This window comes from Triturus cristatus, chromosome 1_2, assembly GCF_964204655.1.
Source record: "Triturus cristatus chromosome 1_2, aTriCri1.1, whole genome shotgun sequence".
NCBI lineage: Eukaryota > Metazoa > Chordata > Amphibia > Caudata > Salamandridae > Triturus > Triturus cristatus.
Genome location: NC_140580.1, coordinates 346,063,041 through 346,083,840, shown reverse-complemented (window position 1 = coordinate 346,083,840; position 20,800 = coordinate 346,063,041). Strand labels below are relative to the sequence as shown.

The following is a 20,800-nucleotide window of genomic DNA, read 5'->3' as shown; positions in this document are numbered from 1 at the left end:
TCATGAAGAGGAGTGAACTGAAAATCTGCACTGAAACTGACCTTATTTTTTAGACCCTTAGGGCCAGGTTTGATAATCTTTGTTGTTTCTCTTGTGACAGATAAGCCTTGTATCTGATGGTATCTAGGTTGACACCCAAAAATATCCTTGTCTGACTTAGGATGGTCGAGGATTTTGGGTAATTTTCTGTAAGGCCCAGCCTGTGAAAAAGTGAAAGGCAGGCATTGGTAGTCCTCGAGGCTTTTTGCGCTGATGAGGCGGGAAACGGCCTTTACAATGCGGGCAGAGCCACGCATGCTATTTCCCCTCAAGCGCAACCTCGCTTGCTTTCACCATGCATATGCCTTAACCACGCATATGTGTGGTTAAGGCAGTGCGCTTTCTAGATACCTGGATGGGTGGGCACAGGATGAGGAAGGATCGGGAGAGCATGTGGACTGGTAAATGGGGCTACGGCTCGGTTTTAGGGGGTTGGGTTAGTTTTTGGGTGGGGTAGTTTTTAGGGCTTGGGGGAGTCGGGTGGTTTATAGGGGAGAGGGCCGGGTTTTAGGGCTCAGGGCAGGGGGGGTTGGGTAGCTTTAGGTTTTAGGGAGGGGTAGTTTTTAGGGCTCGGGTTGTTTATAGAGCAGGGGCTGGGGTTTTAGGGCTCAGGGCAAGGGGGCCGGGGTAATTATAGATTTTAGGGGTGGGGTAGTCTTTAGAGCTCAGGGGGGTCTGGTTTTTTATAGGGCAGGGGCCAGGATTTCAGGGCTCAGGGTTGAGGAACTGGGCTGTGATCTTTACCACACATTTATTCACCAATCATGCCTTTACCAGACAATTCCTGCTAAAGGCATGCGTGGTAAAGGCATGTGTGGCAAAATAATGCGTTGTTCAGTCACATTCGTTGTTCAGGCTGCGTTGTAGAGGCATGCATGGTTTAGCCATGCGTGTCTCTTTCATACAACTGGCGTTGAGGCTTTTAGGAGCCAGTCGTCTAGGTAAGGGAATACCTGATGACTTTGCTTACAAAGTGTGGTTGCTACCGGGGAGAGACATTTTGTGAACATCTGAAGAGGGGATATGGGTCCAAAGGGAAGAACCCTGAACTGGCAATGGGTACTGGCTATGGCAAAAACTGAGACAATTGAGATGCTTTGGATGGATGGGAATGTGGAAGTAAGCATATTGTAAATCCAGGGAGGTCATGTAGTCTCTGCTGTTTAATAGGCGGAGAATGTCGGACAGAGTAATCATACTGAAAGATTGTTTGCACAGAAATTTGTTCAGTCTCCTGAGGTCTAGGATGGGTCTCCACTCTCCTGATTTCTTTCGATTAAGGACAAAACGGGAGTAGAATCTCATGCCCTTTTGAGAACAAGGAACCCTTTCTATGGCACTCTTGACCAGCATCATTAGAGCTTATTTCATCAGTAAGTGAAGACGGGGTGGGTGTGCTCCTTTTGGAAGACTGTTTGGTGATCTTTGCACACACTCTAGGGTATGTTCGTAGATTACTAAGTCCACAACCCATTTGTCCAATGTTATCTCCTTCCATTGGGGGAGGTTGTTGGAGATATTACCGCTCACATGGGTGGAAGGAGAAGATGCAGCCTGTACCTGGTCCAGGTCACTGTTTGTGGCCTGTATTGCAACCCTGGGGGGATTGCTTTCTGCGTGGGCTTGCTTGGTGTAGGCTGCTGAAGGTGGCTGTCAGTAGGCCTGATAGTAAGTAGGGCTATATTGGGATTGATTGTTGCATAAAAATAGTGTATACCCCGTACGCAGCTGGACCAGGGGTAGTAATGGCACATAAAACAAGTGGTCCAACTGACACGTGGATTTAAAAGGAAAAACAACATAACTCAAGAAACCCCACAATTGCTTGAATGGAACAAAATCCAGCAGAAACTAGGTTAGCAAAAACGGTTTATATTGTGAGTTAATCATACATTTGCATGATTGCTCAAAAGTGAATAAAGTGCTCGAGGTGGTGCTTGTGAAGTGATGGGGGTGTGACAGTAAAAAGCATTCCAATATTTACAATGGTAATAGTGACCTGTCTAACAATATGTCCAAAGGCTAACTAAATAAACCAATAAATGAGATGCCATTAGTGCATGATGAGTTCTCTGTTTCTGGGCTGCAGGGATAAGTACAAGTCAGAATGTAAACGAAGTCGACGTTTTGACTCCAAAGTCTGGAAGAAAGTAGTTTGTTCCTTACAATGGGGTCTGCATCGGGACCAATGGAGGAGCAACCTCGGTAAGGCATTACCCAGTCGACAGTGGAAAAATAGGAGGTGGGGCTGGGTTGCTCCTGGCGCAAGAAAATGTGAGACACAGCAGGTACAGCATGGAATGTTTGAGAGTCTTCTCAACAGTTAGTGAAGGAAGGCCTTGGAATTACCTGGGCCACAGGGTATAAATCACTACAAGTGTATATGCACTTCAAAACATCCCACGTCGTGCAGAATGAATCAGCGTATTTCTTGTCAAAGTGATTCAGTGAGCCCGTGTGACAAACAGAGAACTCATCATGCATTAATGGCATCTCATTACTCGGGTTGTTTACTTAGTCTTTAGACATATTGTTAGACAGGTCGCTATTACCACTGTAAATATTGGAATGTTTTTTATTGTCACACCTCCATCCCTTCACGAGCACCACCTTGAGCACTTTATTAACCTATTTCCCTTTTGAGCAACCATTTGAAAAATGCAAACGCATGATTAACTCACAATATAAACCGTTTTGATAACTAGTTTCTGCTGGTTTTTGTTCCATTCAAGCAATTGTAGGTATATTGGGATTGAGGCTGATAATGTTGTGGTTGCTAATGCTGCCTCTAATGGTTGAGAAATCTTTCTCTCTAGCTCCTCGAAAAGGCAGCTTTTTTAACTGGAGCGTGTCATAAGATCTGGAGGTGTCCGTGTATGTCTTTACGACTAATAAGGCGTCATCGACATGTTTCCCAAACAAAGTCTTTCCATCATAGGCCATGTCTAGTATCTTTGATTGGACCTCCGGTCCACATGAGGTAGCCTTGAGCCATGCTTGGTGCCTTAAGATCGCTGGTCCAGCCAACTGATGAAAGCCTGTGGAGGCGATGTTGAGAGCACAGTCGATGATTTCTGAGGAAGTGCGTTCAACTTCCTGTAAAATTTAGTTTGGCTCCACCTTCCTGTCTTCAGGAATTAAATCTAGTAGGCTGCTTACATCCGAGCACATCTGGTGGTCATAGCGCCCCAGGATCGCTAGTGAGTTGGCTGCTCTAACGGTGATGGCAGGCATGAGGGAGAATCTCTTCCCTATATTGTCCAAGCACTGCCCTCTTTGTCTGCTGGCACCGATATTGGTGCGGAAGGATTTTTTGAGCACCTTTGTGTCACTTGAGGGATGACAGAATCAGGCTTGGGATGATTGATGAGGCAAGCAGGGGAATCATCAGTGGCCATGTATTTTCTGGCTTTTTCCTTAAAGTCATGCAAAAAGCAGTCGAACTGCTTAAAAAAAGTGGGTAGATGGAATTGTGCTACAGCTCTGTCCATCAGATTATTAAAGCCCCAGATGTCCTCTAGGGACAAGTCTGCAGGATGAGGTGGTGGAGGGGATAGAGTAGGGACCAGGTAATCATCCCATTCATCTACTGGTTGTTGTGGATCAAGGATCCCATCTTCTTCTCTCTCTTCATTTGAGGACTAGTGGTCTTTCCTTGGAGGCGGTACGATATGGGAAGTAGGTGTTATCCTGGGAGTTAAGAGTGGAGGGATCTTCCTTTGTGTGGCAGGAGAAGCAGACTCGGGTAGCACAGGTTGCTGCTCTTGTGGGAGATCCAGAAATCTCCTCTTGTAATCCAGCAGCATGGTTTGTAGATCTTGCACTAGATAACTGGGCATTAGCATTTCATCATGTTTAGGCTGGGGATATGGATGATAATCATAAGGTCCATAATGCGGCCTAGGAGAAGCATAATATGACTGGTAGTATTACTCTTCATCCTCATCATCGAAATCTTCCTCCACATATTTCACCTGGAGCTCCATAGGACTGTGCGCATCTCCAAAGGGCCCGTCGTCATCCGACTCTTCCACATCCAGTAAATGGCTAGGAAGCATAGGTGAGACCTTACCAGGAGAGGTCACTTCAGGTCTTAAGATCGTCTTGCTGATATTGGTAATTTTAATCTTAGTCAACGGTCCTGTCGACAATGTTGATGACGTAAAAGTGAACTAGGGCATCGACGGTAAGAGTTCCTTCATTGATGGAACTGTCGTCAACGTTGTCAACAATGCTGTCGTTGACGGTGCAAATGTCAACGGTGTTGTCGTCGACGGTGCTGAAGTTGGCGCTGCCTTCGTCAGTGTTATTGACGATGGTGTTGCTGTCGACGGTGCTGCTGTCAATGGTGTCATTGACAGAGATTTCTTTGACGTTGAACCAGTGGAAGTCAATTCCGATGTCGACAGTGACTTAGAGGAGCAAATTACCTTAATGGATGAAATGGGACTATTAATAGCTGCCCGTGTCGAAGTCCTCAGCGATGATGGTTTTGTCGACAAGACTGTGGTGATGGTCGTTGTCGTTGTTGATACCAGCATCGACGGCATTCTGAGAGGAGTTTTTGTCATCAACGTCAATGGTTCTGAGGAGGGAGAACATTTTTGCTCCCCTTTTGTCTCAGATGTAGTAGCAGGTTGGGAGGAGGCCACCCCTGTAGATATGAGCCTAAGTTTCTCCTTTCACAGAGGTTCTTTATAGTGCATCTTCAAGGCCTTTCTTCTCCCCTCAGAAGCCCCATGGTCAGAGGATCTTGACCTTTTGTGGGTTCTGTCAGACGAATTGCTGTCTTACTCAGAAGAGCTGGATTACTGGGATTTGAACTTCTTGCACTCCTTAACCTGATAATGAGGATAGAGGCAATAGAGACAGACTTTGTGTGGATCATACACATGGAGCCTTTCCCTTCCCACAGGACTTAGATGGATCTGAAGAGGTGTTTCTTAGAAGATCAGACATTGTAGATGTAGAAAAGTTCAGTTTTACACTAAAAACTGAGCAGAGATCAGGGAGACTCCCCCCACACATTGTGCTGTAGAAAATCTGAGGGACTCAGCTACTGTTTGGAGTGTTCTAGAGGGTGCTGTCACCTGATTGGTTATAGTTCAAGTTTAGTCCTTTTTAAAAAAGGACATAGATCGGCTATTACAATGACTTTGCATTGCCATTGGAGCCTATGATACTATTACTTATTGCTTTACTATTGTCCTATGAGACTCCTACTCCGACGATGGTGAATGATTCAAGCTTGTGAATCCATGAAAGAGCCAAAATTGGATAAATATACATTTTCTGGCAGTGCACCGCTAAACAAAAGCAAAATCCAGCCTCTTTGACATTTCTTTATAATGACAAAAGTAAAACTGACTTACTCAGAAAATGTGCCACAGTGGCAAAGGTGACACAAGACATCTCTGACAGAATATCACAATGGCCAAAGCAAGACTATGTCTTTGATAGCATACCACAGAGGCAGAGGAAATGTCTGTTCACCCCAGCACACCACAGGGGTATAAGTAATGCACACTCTTTCTGAAAAAAGCACAAAGGTATAAAGGCGAAACTCAAACTCTCTGTCAACATCATACTGGGTAAAAAGCAATATCCAATCTCTTTGACAGCACACCACTGGGGTAAAAGCAAAAAACACCTTCTCTGCCAGCAGAACACAGCAGCAAAAACAATAACTAACCTCTCTAACAGCACACCACATTGACAGGGGAAATACCCAACCTCTTTCTTAGCCGCCAAAGTGAAGAAGATGACACTACACAATAACTTCAAATACTGGACCTCAGGGACACATTCGCAATCACATGAGGCATTACACAGTTGCCAAAAACTCACAAAACAAAAGCGCAAGGAAAATTCAAGGGGGTAACAGAATATCCAGCAAGGTCACATGATATATCTACAAAGGCCCTCTCTTGTCGCTGGAATCACATTTTAAAAGGTGTGCGACTTGAGAGCAGTGTCATTTGCAGCATTTCCCTCTCTACTTCCAGACTCAGTAAATTGTCTGCCGGAATGTGTTAATATATAAGAAATTTGTGTTTATCTCCCATGGAACTTGGTTGCTAAGTTAGCAGCACTTCTGTAGTTTAACAGGAGCAGAGAGGTGAGGGCAATAAGGCTGAAATTGGGGTGCGCAGGAGCACAGTGATGGAGTAGTAAGATCGAATCTGAGGGTCTGTGTTAAACGTTGGAGACAAATATTCAAAAGGGTGCATGAGCAGGGATGTGTGGATCCTGAGGTTACACGTGAGGGTGCAACAGCCAAGAGTTTGGATGGTGAGGTGGAATAACATGGTAAGGTGGGCACTGAGGGTAGGACAGTGCAGCTTAGTTTGGTAAAGAAGGAACAGAGTTTTGAGGACAGTAAATCTAAATATTAGGGCTGCACATTGTTCAACAAGACAGCATTGTCATAAATGCTGCTTGACATTTAACAGCGGGTCAAACATGAATTTTAATAAGAACTGCACTGGGCAGTTGTAATTTCAGGTTTGGCACATCAGGAATTTGCAGTTAAAAAATAAATAAATAAGAGGATTAGACCCTCCAAATTATAGTCAAATGAAACCTATGATGAACGTGAACATGAAGTAGAAAGTGAAGTAAAGATTAGTTTTGATGGCTGCAGGACAAGGGAAGGTAGGAATTTGGGATTGAAATTGTAGCGTGGAGGAGCATAATGGCATGGCAAGAAGGCTGAATTTGCCGGGGATCAGGGATGGGGAAGTTGGTAAAATAGAAATTGTACCTAGGAGGTGAAGGAGAGGAGAGGTGTGACATTAGATCTGACGAGTGCATTAGATACAGAAAATCAAGAGGAGAAAATGCTCTATCTGAGAAACTCAGTAAAAGAGATGCGGATGAACTACGTGGAGCATGAGAAAGATTCCAGAGCAGAGAAGTGAAGGACACTGAGACTGAATGAGATGGATGCTGGAGCAGAGACATGGGAACTTTAAGGCTGAATCGAAGAGTCAAAGAGTATGGGACTCTGCATTTGAGTTTTAAGGGTTCAGGAAGAGGGTGATATGACACCAAGGCTGGGTATAAAGGGTGTAATGGAGGGAGGTGGTGAGGAAACACTGAATGAGATGAAAGAGTAGTAATTTGAAGGTGCAATCTGAGAGCACCCAAGAGGAAATGTAGAGCAGAAAAGACAGAATCTGATGTGTTCAGGGTAGGTGAGGGCAGTAGACATTTTGCTCAGGAAGCGCAGTAGCACAGGGCTGCGGAAATCGGGGTGGAATTTCAGAGGGTCAAAAGTTGTGCCTTCACAGATTGTAATAATGCATAGAACCTGTCAGATTTCAGATTCTGCAACGAGACACCTCGATCCGCAGCTCATTCCGCACAAACTCACAAACTTCAAATAAGTTTATGTAGGACACTTAGGCAACCCTGTCCAGGGTGCCCATAGCAAACACAGCACTGCATGCCGCACTGCACACACCAACTACGATGCAGCAGGACACACTCACCAACCATAGTGCCTCACGCAACAGGACACTATATATCAAAGAAGGCACTGCATGCAGCAAGGCACACACCAACCACAGTGCTGCATGCAGCAGGTGACAAATGTCAACCACGGTGCTGCATGCAGTGGGGCGCAAAGAACAATCAAGACACAGCATACCACTGGCCATGTCTGTCTCCCAATTTGCCCCAAACAGAAGGTCACACACCAACCAGAGCATTAACTGTGTAGGGCATAGGTATACTCTAATGTCCCACACCCTGACTCAGCGCCAGCCCATGCAGAAGACTGCAGCTTCTATTTCACGCTTGGCACCTCTACCTAATGGCAGTGATCTTGACAAACCAACGGGGCATCTAGCTTTACAGCAAGTCCATTTTGTTGACCATAGTTGTCAGTGAGTAATTTGGGCAAGAACATTGCCAACTTAGATTAAAACCAGCAATCTTGGTTTTAAAATGCCACCTTTCCTTAATTCTCATTGCCCAGATATGTCTGTCCTTGTTCTGAGATTTGTTGGAAGTGGTGTTGGAGGTGCAACTGAAAGATACTCCATAACCTCATGTCACATAACAATTGGTGGCTCAGTCATGATAACACAGGTATACACCATTTTAAGACTACCTTCTCCCCTGTCTTTTCATAGTGCATTCCACCACTACAATTTCTCCTTTCAATACTTGCTGGCGTATTCACTCCACCTAAACACTGTTGGGGTTGTAGCACAGTACGTTGAACTGCAGGTTCTCATCCCAGTGTCTTAGCAGTACAAAGAGCTGCTGAGCAGCAGACTTCACAGTTGACAGGCTGCGGCCCTCTGGAACCTTCTGCCCTTCGAGCCACATGCAGGCCTTGGCTGCTACCAACTCCCACTCAATGAAGTAAGCGGCTGAGCTGTGCTCAAGCCAGGCCAGTGCCACGGCTGTGGCCCAAAGGGTTCCTTCTGGGTCAGCACTTTGCTGATGCAATATGGTTTCCACCATGGCCTGCATCTCACTGCTTTCATTTTCAGATCCACGGCCACTGTCTGCAAGGGAGGTGGGTGATGTGTGTGTGCTCTCTGGAGAAGAAAAACGTCTAATGGTGATGGCAGGGGGAGACAGTTCATTCTCTGACTTCATTGCCTTTGACACATGTTCCACCGCACTGCCTGACATGTGTCGCGTTCGTATTGGTTCACTTTCTTCATGTCCGTTCTGTGTGTTAGAAGGAAGATCCACCTCTGGTGTCAAAAACTGGCTGGTGACCCCTGGGCTTCGTGGTTCAGCATGAGTTCCGGTCTTCTTGGTGCTGAAGGAGCTGGAAGATGAACTATGGGAGATGGGACTGAGGGCCGCACGGTGGCAGCTGAAAGGAGACGTCCATTTCAGCTTTTCCAAAGGAATATTGATGGCTTCTGAGAAAGTTTGATTCAGAAGAAATGCACCGCAGGCCAATTGCAGAGAGACCTGAGAAAGAGAAGACACAGTGAGAAGCTGTAGAGACCTACAATGCACAGTTACAAGAAGGTGCTTAGATTGCTTGGATGTACACACACAGCGACAAGGTCAGGAGAGACTTGTAATGTCTAGAAAAAAAATTGAAAATATTGTCAGGCTCAGTTGCACAATGCCTAGGAGCAGGGTGTGAAGCACAACCCTTAATCAACCTTTCACAGAAAGCACTCTACGGACCGTACTATCCCTGACTGCCTTCTGGATCAAAAGGATAGACGAGGATGAAGAAAGGCAGGTGTCAATGGAAAGAATGTTCTAAAAATCGGAGACCACGGTCAGGCAGGTCACCCATTAAAGGAGATAATTGCAAGGAGGTGGAGTGAGAAGTAACAAATGCTCAGAAAGTAAATGAAGACGTGACATAAATTGAGGTGTGAATTGAGCTGAAGAAAGCTACTGCTAAATTCTATTTCCAGGCTTCTTTATCTACCCAAGTTGAGTTTAAGTATTTGAAAAAAACAAGTTACTTACCTGTACACTGTGGGTCTCCAGTATTGATATCTTTTATAGATTCACATGCTTGAATCTTCCCCGTCGTCAATGTGGGAGTCTCACGGTAGCAGTAAAATAGCAGTATTAAGCTTAAAGGTTAATCTCCCTTGAAAATCAAAAGCATTTTGTAACCAGTTAACCTCATTAAAGAACATCCAAACTCCAGCCAATCAGAGACCCAGAGAATTCATCCCCTGCAGGGCCACCATACCTCATATTTCAAGCATGAGTGTAGTTAATAAAACAATAGAGGTAAGGAAGGTAAACCCGGAGGGGGAGGACGGAGGGCCACATGTGAATCTATAAAGGATATCAATACTGGAGAATCACAGTGTACAGCTAAGTAACTTGTTTTTTCTCCAGTATTGTATCTTTTATAGATTCACATGCTTGAATCAGAATAGCAAGCAGTACATAATAGTTAAAGGAGGTGGGAAAAACAGGAGAACCATCCCACCATGTGGCCATAGTTTTATAACCAGAATCGCAAACAAGTAACGTAGTATCTACATATATAAAATATACCACCTGCCAAAATACTAAGAGAAGAAAACCCAAAATTGTGGTATAGGAAAGAAATAATAATAATAATAATAATAAACCTCAATAATATGAGGTCTGCCAAGCATCCAGGCAGTAGAGCCTTCTGAAGGTATGGACATTGGTCCATGTTGCCACCCTGCAGATGTTGGGTAAAGACACTCCGGCAAACAGGGCCAAGGACGTTTTTTATACAAATAATATGTCCTCAATTTATGTCAATGAGTGATAGTGGTGCCACTAAGCGTCTGTGGAGTGTGATTGTAAATAGTTTTTGAGGGGCTACCAAATATCACTAGGTCATGAGGTGGTAGGTAGCAGTGTAGCGTAAATGTCACTCATAGTGTCATAATAAGCAAGGCCTCGGATCCACACTTGTACTGACGGTGTTTGTGCCCTTCCCCAATGTAGGGAAACCACTCTCTTAGCTGTCAGTAGAGCAATAGTGCTATAACGTCTGATGCTTCCCTTTAAGGGTCTAACATATCCTAATAGGGCTGTCCGTGGTTCAGGAGGCACAGTATATTCTACCATGGTGGATAGAAACCTAAACACCTCTATCCAATATGTATTTACCTGGGCGCAAGTTCAAGCTAAATGGAAAAAATCCGCTTCAAGGGTACCGCATCTTGCACAGGTGCTAGACACTTCAGGGTTCATCCTACCCATCAGTTTGGGAGTGACGTAAGTTCTATGTAATTATTTAAAATGTAGCAGTTTGTGTTTGTAATTGCTCGAGACATAACGCATCTGCGAGCAGCAGTATCGCCATATGTCATCAGTTATGTTCATTTCCAAGTTTTGTTTCCAGGATGTGCGCGCTTTCATGCCTACAGCCTGGGGGAGGGAGAGTCCAGATGGTACATACGAGAAACCAAATGAGCATTGTCCGGAGAAGTTATTACAAGCGTAAGGGGTGGGAAATCGTCCGGCTCGGACGATTGATCGGGCAGTATTTTTAGTAAGGAGCTGCGGGTTCTATGAAGTACAAATGTGTCCATGTATGTATTGGCACTTCATGTGGTCAGATCCACAGTAGAGCATGGATTGGAGTCATGAAACAGATCACCCATTTTCAAAAGTCTGTTTTTAATTAGCGTTTTCTTTGTGATTGTTTCTAAGGTAGGTGGTATTGCCGGGTTATCAGTCAACGGTATGTGTGGTGAGTAGAGAGATGCGTGATTCAAATACTTTTGCACTTTAGTCCATGCCCAGCATGTAGTTGGAACAGTTTGGATTTCCGTTGGGTTGCGAGGGAGACCATATGGCAACAATGTCGATAAGGCAAGTAGGTATATCTGTGACCTGTCGGGTTTAAGGTGTTGCAAGCGGGCGTCCGGGTGGTTAGTCACAACTTTCTATCTCTTATGATTAATTCTCAAATCTTTTAGCTCTTTAATTTTTTTCCTATCAGTGACCTTGTTGTTCCTATACCCTTTATTTTCTCCCCTTGCAGCTTAAATCAACCCTTTAGCATATTAGTCTCTGGCTTCTTCAGAGTTGATGAGCTACTAAAGCTTTATGTTCACTAGCCTAAATTGGTTTTATCGTGAGTCCTTTGTAAGGGATTGCTATGTGACACAATTTTGCTCTGACGAACAGTACGCTGACACCTCTTCAGTTGAGATGTGCTTCATATCAATGAGAAATAAGAGTGCATGGCCAGTGCTGGAATTAGTAGTGCTCTAGTAGTGAATTCCTGCCAGATGACCCTATAATGATGTAATACACTACAGTAAACATTCCTGGTGAAATGAGAAGCAGCTGTGTTGAAAATGGGAGGACTACTGAAGCAACTGGTATTGCCCAGGAGTACAAGGACAAATCTCAAAGGCCTCCTGTTAAGCTAGCTTATCTCCCCTTCCCAACCAATATCCTGCCTGGTGGCCATTTTGGGTCTAAATGTAGTGAGTGATGTGGAAAGCATCCACCTCGAGAAAGGGTGAGAGAGGTCCTGGAAATGAGAATGGCTTGGAATGTGCAGCTTGGAACTACTGTCATCCTGCATTATAGAAGCCAACTGTGGTGAATATTGGGAGGTAGTAGTACAGACTGGGTTGAGGCCCCTGTGTTGGCTGGGGGTGGAGTGAGTATGATCACCAGGCAGTGACTTCACTTCAGAAGAAAATTAGCAGCGACACACAAGTGACAAGCTGTGGCAATGAGGTGGAGGGGTGCACTCCACTTGATGAAGACCTCCCCCACAAGGTTAAACAGTGTAAGGAGATTTACAGTTGAGACAGTTGAAAATGCCTACTGTGAGGTGCCCTGAAGGTAGACATTGTGATCCCAACAACTGACGATTATCAACGCTCCAACTTGTACAGTAGAGCTGCTGGGGAAATGTCTTTGCTCATATTCGTTGCATTGGTCATATTGCCTTAATGATTGTACAAACCTAACTATCACTCACTGACTAGAAAAATGCCTGTGCACATGGATATAAACCCAATGGGAATACTTCAAATTTGAACCCTTAAAGCAAAATCTACCCACAGATAAATTGATGCAGAGGGTGCCTGGGTAGACTACACCTGCAATTTCATATAAACTTGACTTTTAGCTATATAGTTATATATATATATATATATATATATATATATATATATATATATATCGTATTTTGATTCTGGGTGATTGATGGCATTCGGTCAACCACTCTCCATGAGGAAAGTGGAGACTAGCAGACTGCAGGGTGATCTCCACACATGCTGGGAGAAAAACAGGGACTGTACAAAAACATTCTTCCCTGAGGTGAACTCCTTAGAGGGCAAAGTGGCATCCAAAAAGAATGGCACTCATTCTCTTGTGGACCTAAAAGGTTGTCTGAAGGCTTTCTGAAAGATTGGTATACCAAACTGAGTAAATTGTTCGCTGACTAAATCCACAGAGTTAAAGCAAAAATGACAGTGGAGATCACTGATATTTCAGAGAATATGCAATCAATTGACAAAATAGGAGACATTAAGGAGGAGTGCATTTCAACCCTGTCAATGCCCACAAAGAAACTCAACCATCAGATTCAAAAAAGGAAAGCGACACATGCAATTACTTGGAATACCGATTGAGATGAGATGGTAGAATATGAAATGTGAAGGAGTCAACTGAAAGCTGGGATCCGGAGACCTGCATCAAATTATTTCATTGTATTCTATGCCATGGTAAATGAAGCACTATAATAATGGGATCCCCTAGAGTGGCTGCTCCCATGGAGTCACAGGGTGCTTGTCCTGAGGATATAATTGACACATTTCCTTCTCATTGATAAAGGACAATATCTTAAGAGAAGCCGGGAAATGTGAATCGATAGCCGTCAATTACAGTGGTATTCAATTATATCAAGACCTCTCACAGAATACTTTTAATGCAAAGCTCTGACCTCAATCACAAAATAAGTCACGCAATGACAAATCAAATACTGTTGAGCGTCCCCATTTGCTTTCCTACTTCAGGTCAACTCCAGCAAGGATGTGGTTTGACTTTCCGAGGTGGGACTGTCGATACTAGACCTGAAAGAGGAGAATGATCAAGCCTATTTTGCGCAATCCAACTCCTTTCTGCCAATTTTAGCTTTTTTCTTCAGTAGCATGTAGACTTCACAGCAGAGAGTCAAGTGTGTTACAAAACACTGAGTGCAGACCAAACCATTACTATATATTCCTATTAGACACTCCTTTCAGTATATTTTAGTCACTGTTCCTCTAGGCCTTCATTCCTTGTTACTTTACAATTATCACTTAGCTTATAATTCAGATTCTGTCTTCTCCTTCTGCTACATTTTGCTCAGGATCATGACCAAAGCCTGTACCATCTCTGCATTCCTCATCTATCTTTTAGCTTCCATATGCAAAACACTGCTTTCAAGCTCCATCCACTTGCTCACAGTTGCCTCCCATTTTTTGGCTCAGCTGGAATTTAATTTCCAAATTATTTCACTAAATTGTGCTGCTATCTATAAATCCATATGGTCTTCAAACTACTACTCATTTTAGATTTCCTCAGAGAAGGTAATATATCGACTATACAGAAATTAGTCTTATTCAAATTAAACTTCCCTGTGGCCGCAGTCTGCCTCAGGAATCGTACAGCTCAAGCACGATTGTTCTAATGCTGCATAGATTTGCTTAGTGTTCTAGGGGTCAAGTATGTTTTAACTATTATGTTAAATTGAATAAGTTTTAAACAAGCATTTTTTGACTCATTGGGCATTTGGCTCTAGATTAGGGTCCACTTCACCAAGATCCATAACTGCACTCACCATCTATCTCTCTCTAAGGGCCTTTAAAAGTGCCCTGTGTAACCGAGTAACTGTTGTTTTTCCCCTCTCTCAGTGAACATAGTAAATGAAAGACTACATCGGTTGGTGGCTCTGAGTCTTTCTGTTTCCAGGTTTGTCTTGAAACACAAGCAACTGACCCATACAACAAAAATTGTCCTGCTGGAATTCCTCAATCTTTAACAAGCTTCAGGAATGAATTAACACTTAAGTTGCCTTTCAGAAGTGTTTTGTGAGCCATGGAGATGAGGGAGTGGGAGAAGGTTTGGGAAAAGCAGCAGGATACAAGTATGAAGTTACTAACACACATGGGGAGCTTCCATTCTGTATAATTGAAAAAGGTATGTAATATTTGCTATGGTTTGAAAAGTTTTGTTTCATTGTTGGAAGTGTTTTTTATGGACGGGAAGTGGGTAGGAATTAATCTTGACAAGATTGTCTTAGAGACTGGGAGGGGGTGAGGAGGGGGTTGTTAAAGGAGATGCTGTGCACTGCCTACAGTGCCTAGCACATTCATGGTACGATTAGTCACTTGGACTGTTAGGTTAACCTCTTCAGTGCCCATGACGAGATAGTCTAGTCATGGAGCACGCCCGTTAATGTAACGCCCGGCACAGGGCGGGGAAAGGGCGGGGCACTGAAGGGGTTAAACTCCCTGGATAAACACCACAAAATATAGGGATCCCTCATAGCTGAATTGATGTATAATATATTTCTTCAGGAAACACATCTAACCTCTGGTGATACACAACTAATTGTCTCACAAACAGCACTTTGTTTCTGTGGGCCAAAAGGTTTGCATGTTTATGATAACTTTGCACAGTGATCTTAATCTTGGCGTACAAGAAGTTGCAAGAGACTTCAAAGAGGGACACTATTTACTGATTTTGGGAAAGGTTGAGGGTATGGGCATGATGGTGTTGGATTTGTATGCACTGAGAAAAATTTAGAGAGATTTCCGATCTCAATGATAGATCTGATCTGGGTTAATTTAAGAGGTAAACTAATTTGTGTATGCATGACATACAGTAGATAGACACCGGCAAAGTAGATACACAAGAGGTGGGATACCTCATACAATAATTAAATCCCTCCAGTAATTGTAATATTAAGATGCCTGGTGGACTCTACCCCCTGCAGGGCAGGGAAAACACTTACTGTTTCCACACCCAGAGAATCTTCTCCAGAATAGATCATATGTGGAGCACAGACAGATTATTACTACCAAGATAGACATTGGTCTCTTCGCTATCACTGGCCACTCCCAGATAGTCTGGGATTTCAACAAATGTCTAAATTCAGTCAGGAGAGGGACATGGAGATCTGATGTGTCATTGTTGATGGATACGGTTTATACTGCTGCTCAGCAGGCTCACAAACAAGACTGTTTTGTGATGAATGATAATGTGGAGGTGTTCATTATAATATTATGGAAAACTTTCAAATCAATAATACGAGGGAATTGTACAGCAGCTAAAGTCAATTAGCAACAAACTTAGACATTAACAAAACAAAGCTTAGAACAAGAGTTTGGAAAAAAAGTGATAAACAGTACAAGTAGAATAGTACAATAGTACAATAGGTTGCTTCAATAGATTACAGCCTTAAGAGGTCAACTCAACCTACTACATGCCTAATCCACTGGAAGAACACTTTTTCACAGATTTAACAGCACTCTTACGGACCTAACAAATCATATGGGCTACTAGTGGCAAGGTTAGAAATGGTTGAAACTTAAAACTGAACTCCTAATGTGATTGGCCTGTATGGACAACAGAATATTTCAGAGCACTATGAAAAAAATAGGTCGTTAGGAAATATTTTCATACACTATATAAACAATGATTCCAATCAAGTGGATACCTTTATGACTTTTTTAACTACTGGATCTACAATGTAGTGTGATACTGGAAGAATCCATCTCTGAATGATAGATGATAAAAGTGCTTAAGAAGTTGCCACTGAAAAAATTACCTCTGCCAGACGAATTACCAGTACCTTCTATAAAAGATTTTGCATTTCATTAATGGCCTGATTAGCTAAAGCCTACAATTCATTTTTGGAGATAAGACTGGTGTCCCATCTATGGTAGAGGCTTAAATAGTCCTAAATGATAAACTGGGTAGAACCACTAAAAAGTGTTCAACATACATGTCTATATCCCCATTATAATTGATCTCAAGATATATACGAACATTTTGGCCACTCGTATTAAGAATTAGATTTCCTTTTGAGTAGGATGAGTCTGTGTTTATAAAACATAGGAAAATGTTTGCTAATATCAGTTGAGTTTTATAACTAGTGGAGAAATCTCTTAGATGCTTAAAACCATGGTCTTCTTAGCTCTTGATGCTGAAAAGGTGTGTGAATATTTTCATTTACCATTCCTTCACTATGTCCTCGGAAGAATCAGTTAAGGTCAAAATATGCAAAAATATATCTGCGTGAGTAACACAATGTCTACTACCAAATGGATGATTACTAATGAAAAACGAAAACCCTCATAGTGGGGTGGGGGCAGAGATGCCCTTCTTTCCCCCATCCTGTTTGCCTTGAGAGTGGCAAGGGGTACTTGTAGAGCAGAGGGGGTGACTCTTCAAACTGAGTATAGTTAATCATAGCAAGGAACATGTTGACTTCTTATTTGAATGATGAGTGAGTCCAATTTGAATAGCTTTGGAAACCACTGACAGATCACCTATGATATGTCTCACTGCTGGTGTGATACCCTAGGTTATTGCTGGCACTGACACTGTGGTGGGACCCATGATAAGCAGCAATGGGTTTTAATGACTGTTGCTAAGATTGTTAATGTAGCAAAATATTCAGAGGTATGTTTGGATGCTGTTCTTTCTCATCTCTTTGAACGTGAATTTGAAAAGCAAAGTGGGATTGAATCTTCTCCTTACTGCCTTTGGGAAGGGTAGGTTGGTAGCTTTAAAACTGAAAATTGCTATTCGGAGCTCAATTGATTGCAATAGTCGCCTGATGTCCATTTGTTCTAAGTTTTTAAAAACTGATAAAAGACATTTTGTAAAAAAAAAATTGAAATGAATTATTCTTATTTCTATTCTTATTTTTATTCTTTTTCATATTCTTATTTGTATTACTAGTGATAATAGTAATATTAAAAAACTAAATTGTTGAGAAGCCAGCATTAACATGATGTCTGCACAACTTAAAGGAATAGATTTTTGAAGTGTTGAAATCATAGCCTGGAAATATCTATACTGACTGATACTATAACCACAAACTTCCTGACAGCATATTGTGAAGGTCATTGTGTTTTATATGGTATGGTTATTTAACCTTAACATTAATACACTCACAGAACTGTCTTAGGTCCAGCCAGGCTTGTTTGTAAAAACTTTAGCTCAACCCTGGATAGCTGTGGCTTTGAGCAGCAAGGCTTATACAAAGGAACTAATGTAAAACATTTAAAAGTATCAAACAAACAAAAAAGTCAAAGAACACGAAAGAAGTCCGACACCAAATTTTGAAAATAGATGATATTTTTAGGAATTTTTTGACCCCAAATGAGCAAAATCCAGGAGAGGGTTCCAGAGGTATAGATTTTCAAGTAAAACTTTAATCCCAGCTTTTCAGTCCAAAGCTCAAATATGCATTGTAAACTGTAAAGTTTAGAAACTTTTGAAAAGTTTTAAAGAGTTGTGTTTGTTTACTCCGGACCAAGTCGGTGATTATTTATTTATTTTAAAAAGTTTTGTATAGCGCAAACAAGACCCCGTAGGGTATCAGAGCGCTTCACAGTAGTGGGATGGGGAAACAAAGTAAGGGAACATTGAGATAAGAGGGCAACATGATGAGTTAATAACATTGTACGTAAATGCTAGCAGAATATACCTTAATACGGTACTGCAAACATTACCTAATAGGTGAGGCCAAGAGTCACAGACAATACAATTGTTAGGAAAACAACCAAAAAGGACATTTCAAAAACAGACGAGCCATACTCAATTAAGGCAGGAACTTGTTCATTAGGATTGTTTTTACTTCATGTTTGAATGCCGCCGTCTAGGGGATTCTGCGAACTTCCGGTGGGAGAGAGTTACAGATCTTAGGTGACGCGCCGGAAAAAAGGCTCTGAGTCTCATTTTCTCTTTTTGCGAAATGTCTGCGGTTTGAGTAGCAATGAGTTTGTACTTCTGGAAGGTCTAACACCACCTGATATTTCCCGTTTTTGAGCCAGGTATCCAGGTGTTTTGAAGTGGAGGGCTTTGTGCGTCTAACAAGCAATCTTCAAGTGTATTCTTGCTTCGTAGGGTAACCACTTTAAAGATCTTAAGGCAGGGGAAATGTAATCATTTCTTTTTGTGCCAGTGATCAATCTAGCCGCGTCATTCAGTGAAGCCCTAAGCGGGGCTAAGGTATATTTAGGGATGCCAGAGAGCGTTGCACTTCCATAGTCTAGCCTCGGTAGGACAAGTGCTTGTACCACCTGATTGAAGTCCTCTTGGGGGAGGAATGGTTTTAGGTGTCTGAGAATACTTATTTGGTGATTCCCACCCTTGCACATCATACTAATATTTTTCTTCATGTTCAAGTGTGTGTCAAGGGTGATTCCAAGAGATTTTGCTGAGTCATTGATAACCGGGGAGCAGTTGAATGTAGTGAGGTGTTTCATCCAGAGGTCGATCTTGAGGGTGTGCTTAGGAGGGGAAATGAGAAGGATTTCTGCTTTGGTGGTGTTCAGCAAGCCATGGTTTTCAGTTAACCAGTTTTGGATAGTCGTCAAGGGAGTTGAGTGAGATGAAATCTTAAGAAGAGTTGATTTTCAGATAAAGTTGCATGTCATCCGCATACATATGAAAAAGAATGTTCATGGATGATAGAACATTCGCTAAAGGTTCCAGGAAAATATTAAATAGTATAGGAGAAAGGGCAGAACCTTGCGGGACCCCCATGGAAACTGGAGACGGAAGGGATAAGGTATGGTTCACCTTAACTCTTTGGGATATATTGTGAAGGAAGGAAGAGAACAATTCCAGTACGAGGCCAGAGAGGCTCATCCTGTGTTCCAGAATAGCTAAAAGGTTGACGTGGTTAACCGTGTCGAATACAGAAGAGAGATCAAGGAGGATAAGGAGGCAAGATTCATTATGGTCTAGCATGTTTAAGATATCCTCAATGATGTGAATGAGAGCCGATTCAGTTCTGTGACCACTCCCAAAGACAGATTGGTATTGATCCAGGAGATTGAATGGCTCAATGTTCGAGCAAAGTTGCAATTGGATGCATTTTTCTAAGAGCCAGAGTAGGGATGTTGGAGATGGGGCGGAAGTTATTGAGATCAGATCTGTCTGCATGAGGTTTTTTTTAGAATGGGTGAGACCTGAGCTGCTTTTAGACATTCGGGGATCTTGACTTGAGATAAAGAAGCGTTGACAATTTTAGTCCAGCGGGGGATGAGGGCCTCCTTGAGTTCTTTGAAGACAACTGGAGGCAGTGGGTCGCTAAAGGGTTTAGAGGGGTTAATGCTACGCAGGGTTTTGTAGATGTCATCTTCACTGAGAGGTGAGAAGGAGTTCGAGGTGGCCCTGTTCTTAGTGCTACTACTGAAAGGCTTTTGACTCGCCAAGAGGACGGACTGAACCATACTCTCAAGTGATGTGAGAAGAGCCCTTTTAGCTTCAAGGTCAAGGCTGATGGAGTTAGTTTTCTCCATAAAGAAGATAGCCAGATCAGTGCAGGAAGGAGTCTTGTCTTGGGGACACAGGGCATTTTTACAATCGGTAGCTAGACAGTCAGTGTTAATATTCCTGAGGTGTCTTTTCCACTGTTTAATTTTCTTGGGCTGGCTCTTTTTCTGTATCACCTCCCTATTGATAAGGAAGAAGATGCTGTAGTGGTCGGACCAATCACAAGGAGTAATGTCTAACAATGTGATGGTATTGCCTTTTGAGATAATGAGGTCCAGAATTTCTCCTTTGTTGTGAGTTGGCCGGTCACAAAATTGGATAAGGTCCATCTCCACTAGGAAAGCTTTAAGACCGATCACCCCTTGGTCATTCGGTTTAGACCAATGCAAGTTGAAGTCACCGAGGTAGATTTGTGATAGTGAGTGGTCATCATTGGGGGATATAATTTCCATAAGTTGTTCAATGAAGAGTAGGTTGTCTCCAGGAGGGTGGTAGACAGTATGTAGTTTGCATATTGGGAGGTGGTTGCTGAAGATGTTGAGGCAAAGGTATTCAACTACAGATGAGGTGGAAGTCTCCATGCGAGAGACCAATAGTAAGTTCTGGTAACAGGGAGAAGGTTAGGGGGCCACTATTTGGACAGTAACCCGGTCACCAAAGCATTCTTAAGTCCAGTGACACACTTTACATCAAGATCACTATGGGCATCAATGGAATGGTCCTGATGCTGGAGTTGCAGGATGCTGAGGGTGCTGAAAGATGCCCGGGGTGCGGCACAGTAGATGGCGATGTCCTTGCGGTTATT

The 20,800-nt window shown here is 42.8% G+C and overlaps 1 protein-coding gene across 1 annotated transcript in view; it reads right to left on the bottom strand.

Annotated features, from left to right (window-relative positions):
• Window positions 1-5,367: 5,367 nt before the first annotated feature.
• VWA5B1 (von Willebrand factor A domain containing 5B1) overlaps window positions 5,368-20,800 on the bottom strand; it is a 575,143-nt gene continuing 559,710 nt past the window's right edge. The window contains exon 21 of the mRNA XM_085614890.1: window positions 5,368-8,979. Within this exon, the coding sequence (XP_085471016.1) occupies window positions 8,233-8,979 (747 nt within the window). The 3' untranslated portion in view covers window positions 5,368-8,232. The remainder of the gene's footprint in view (window positions 8,980-20,800) is intronic.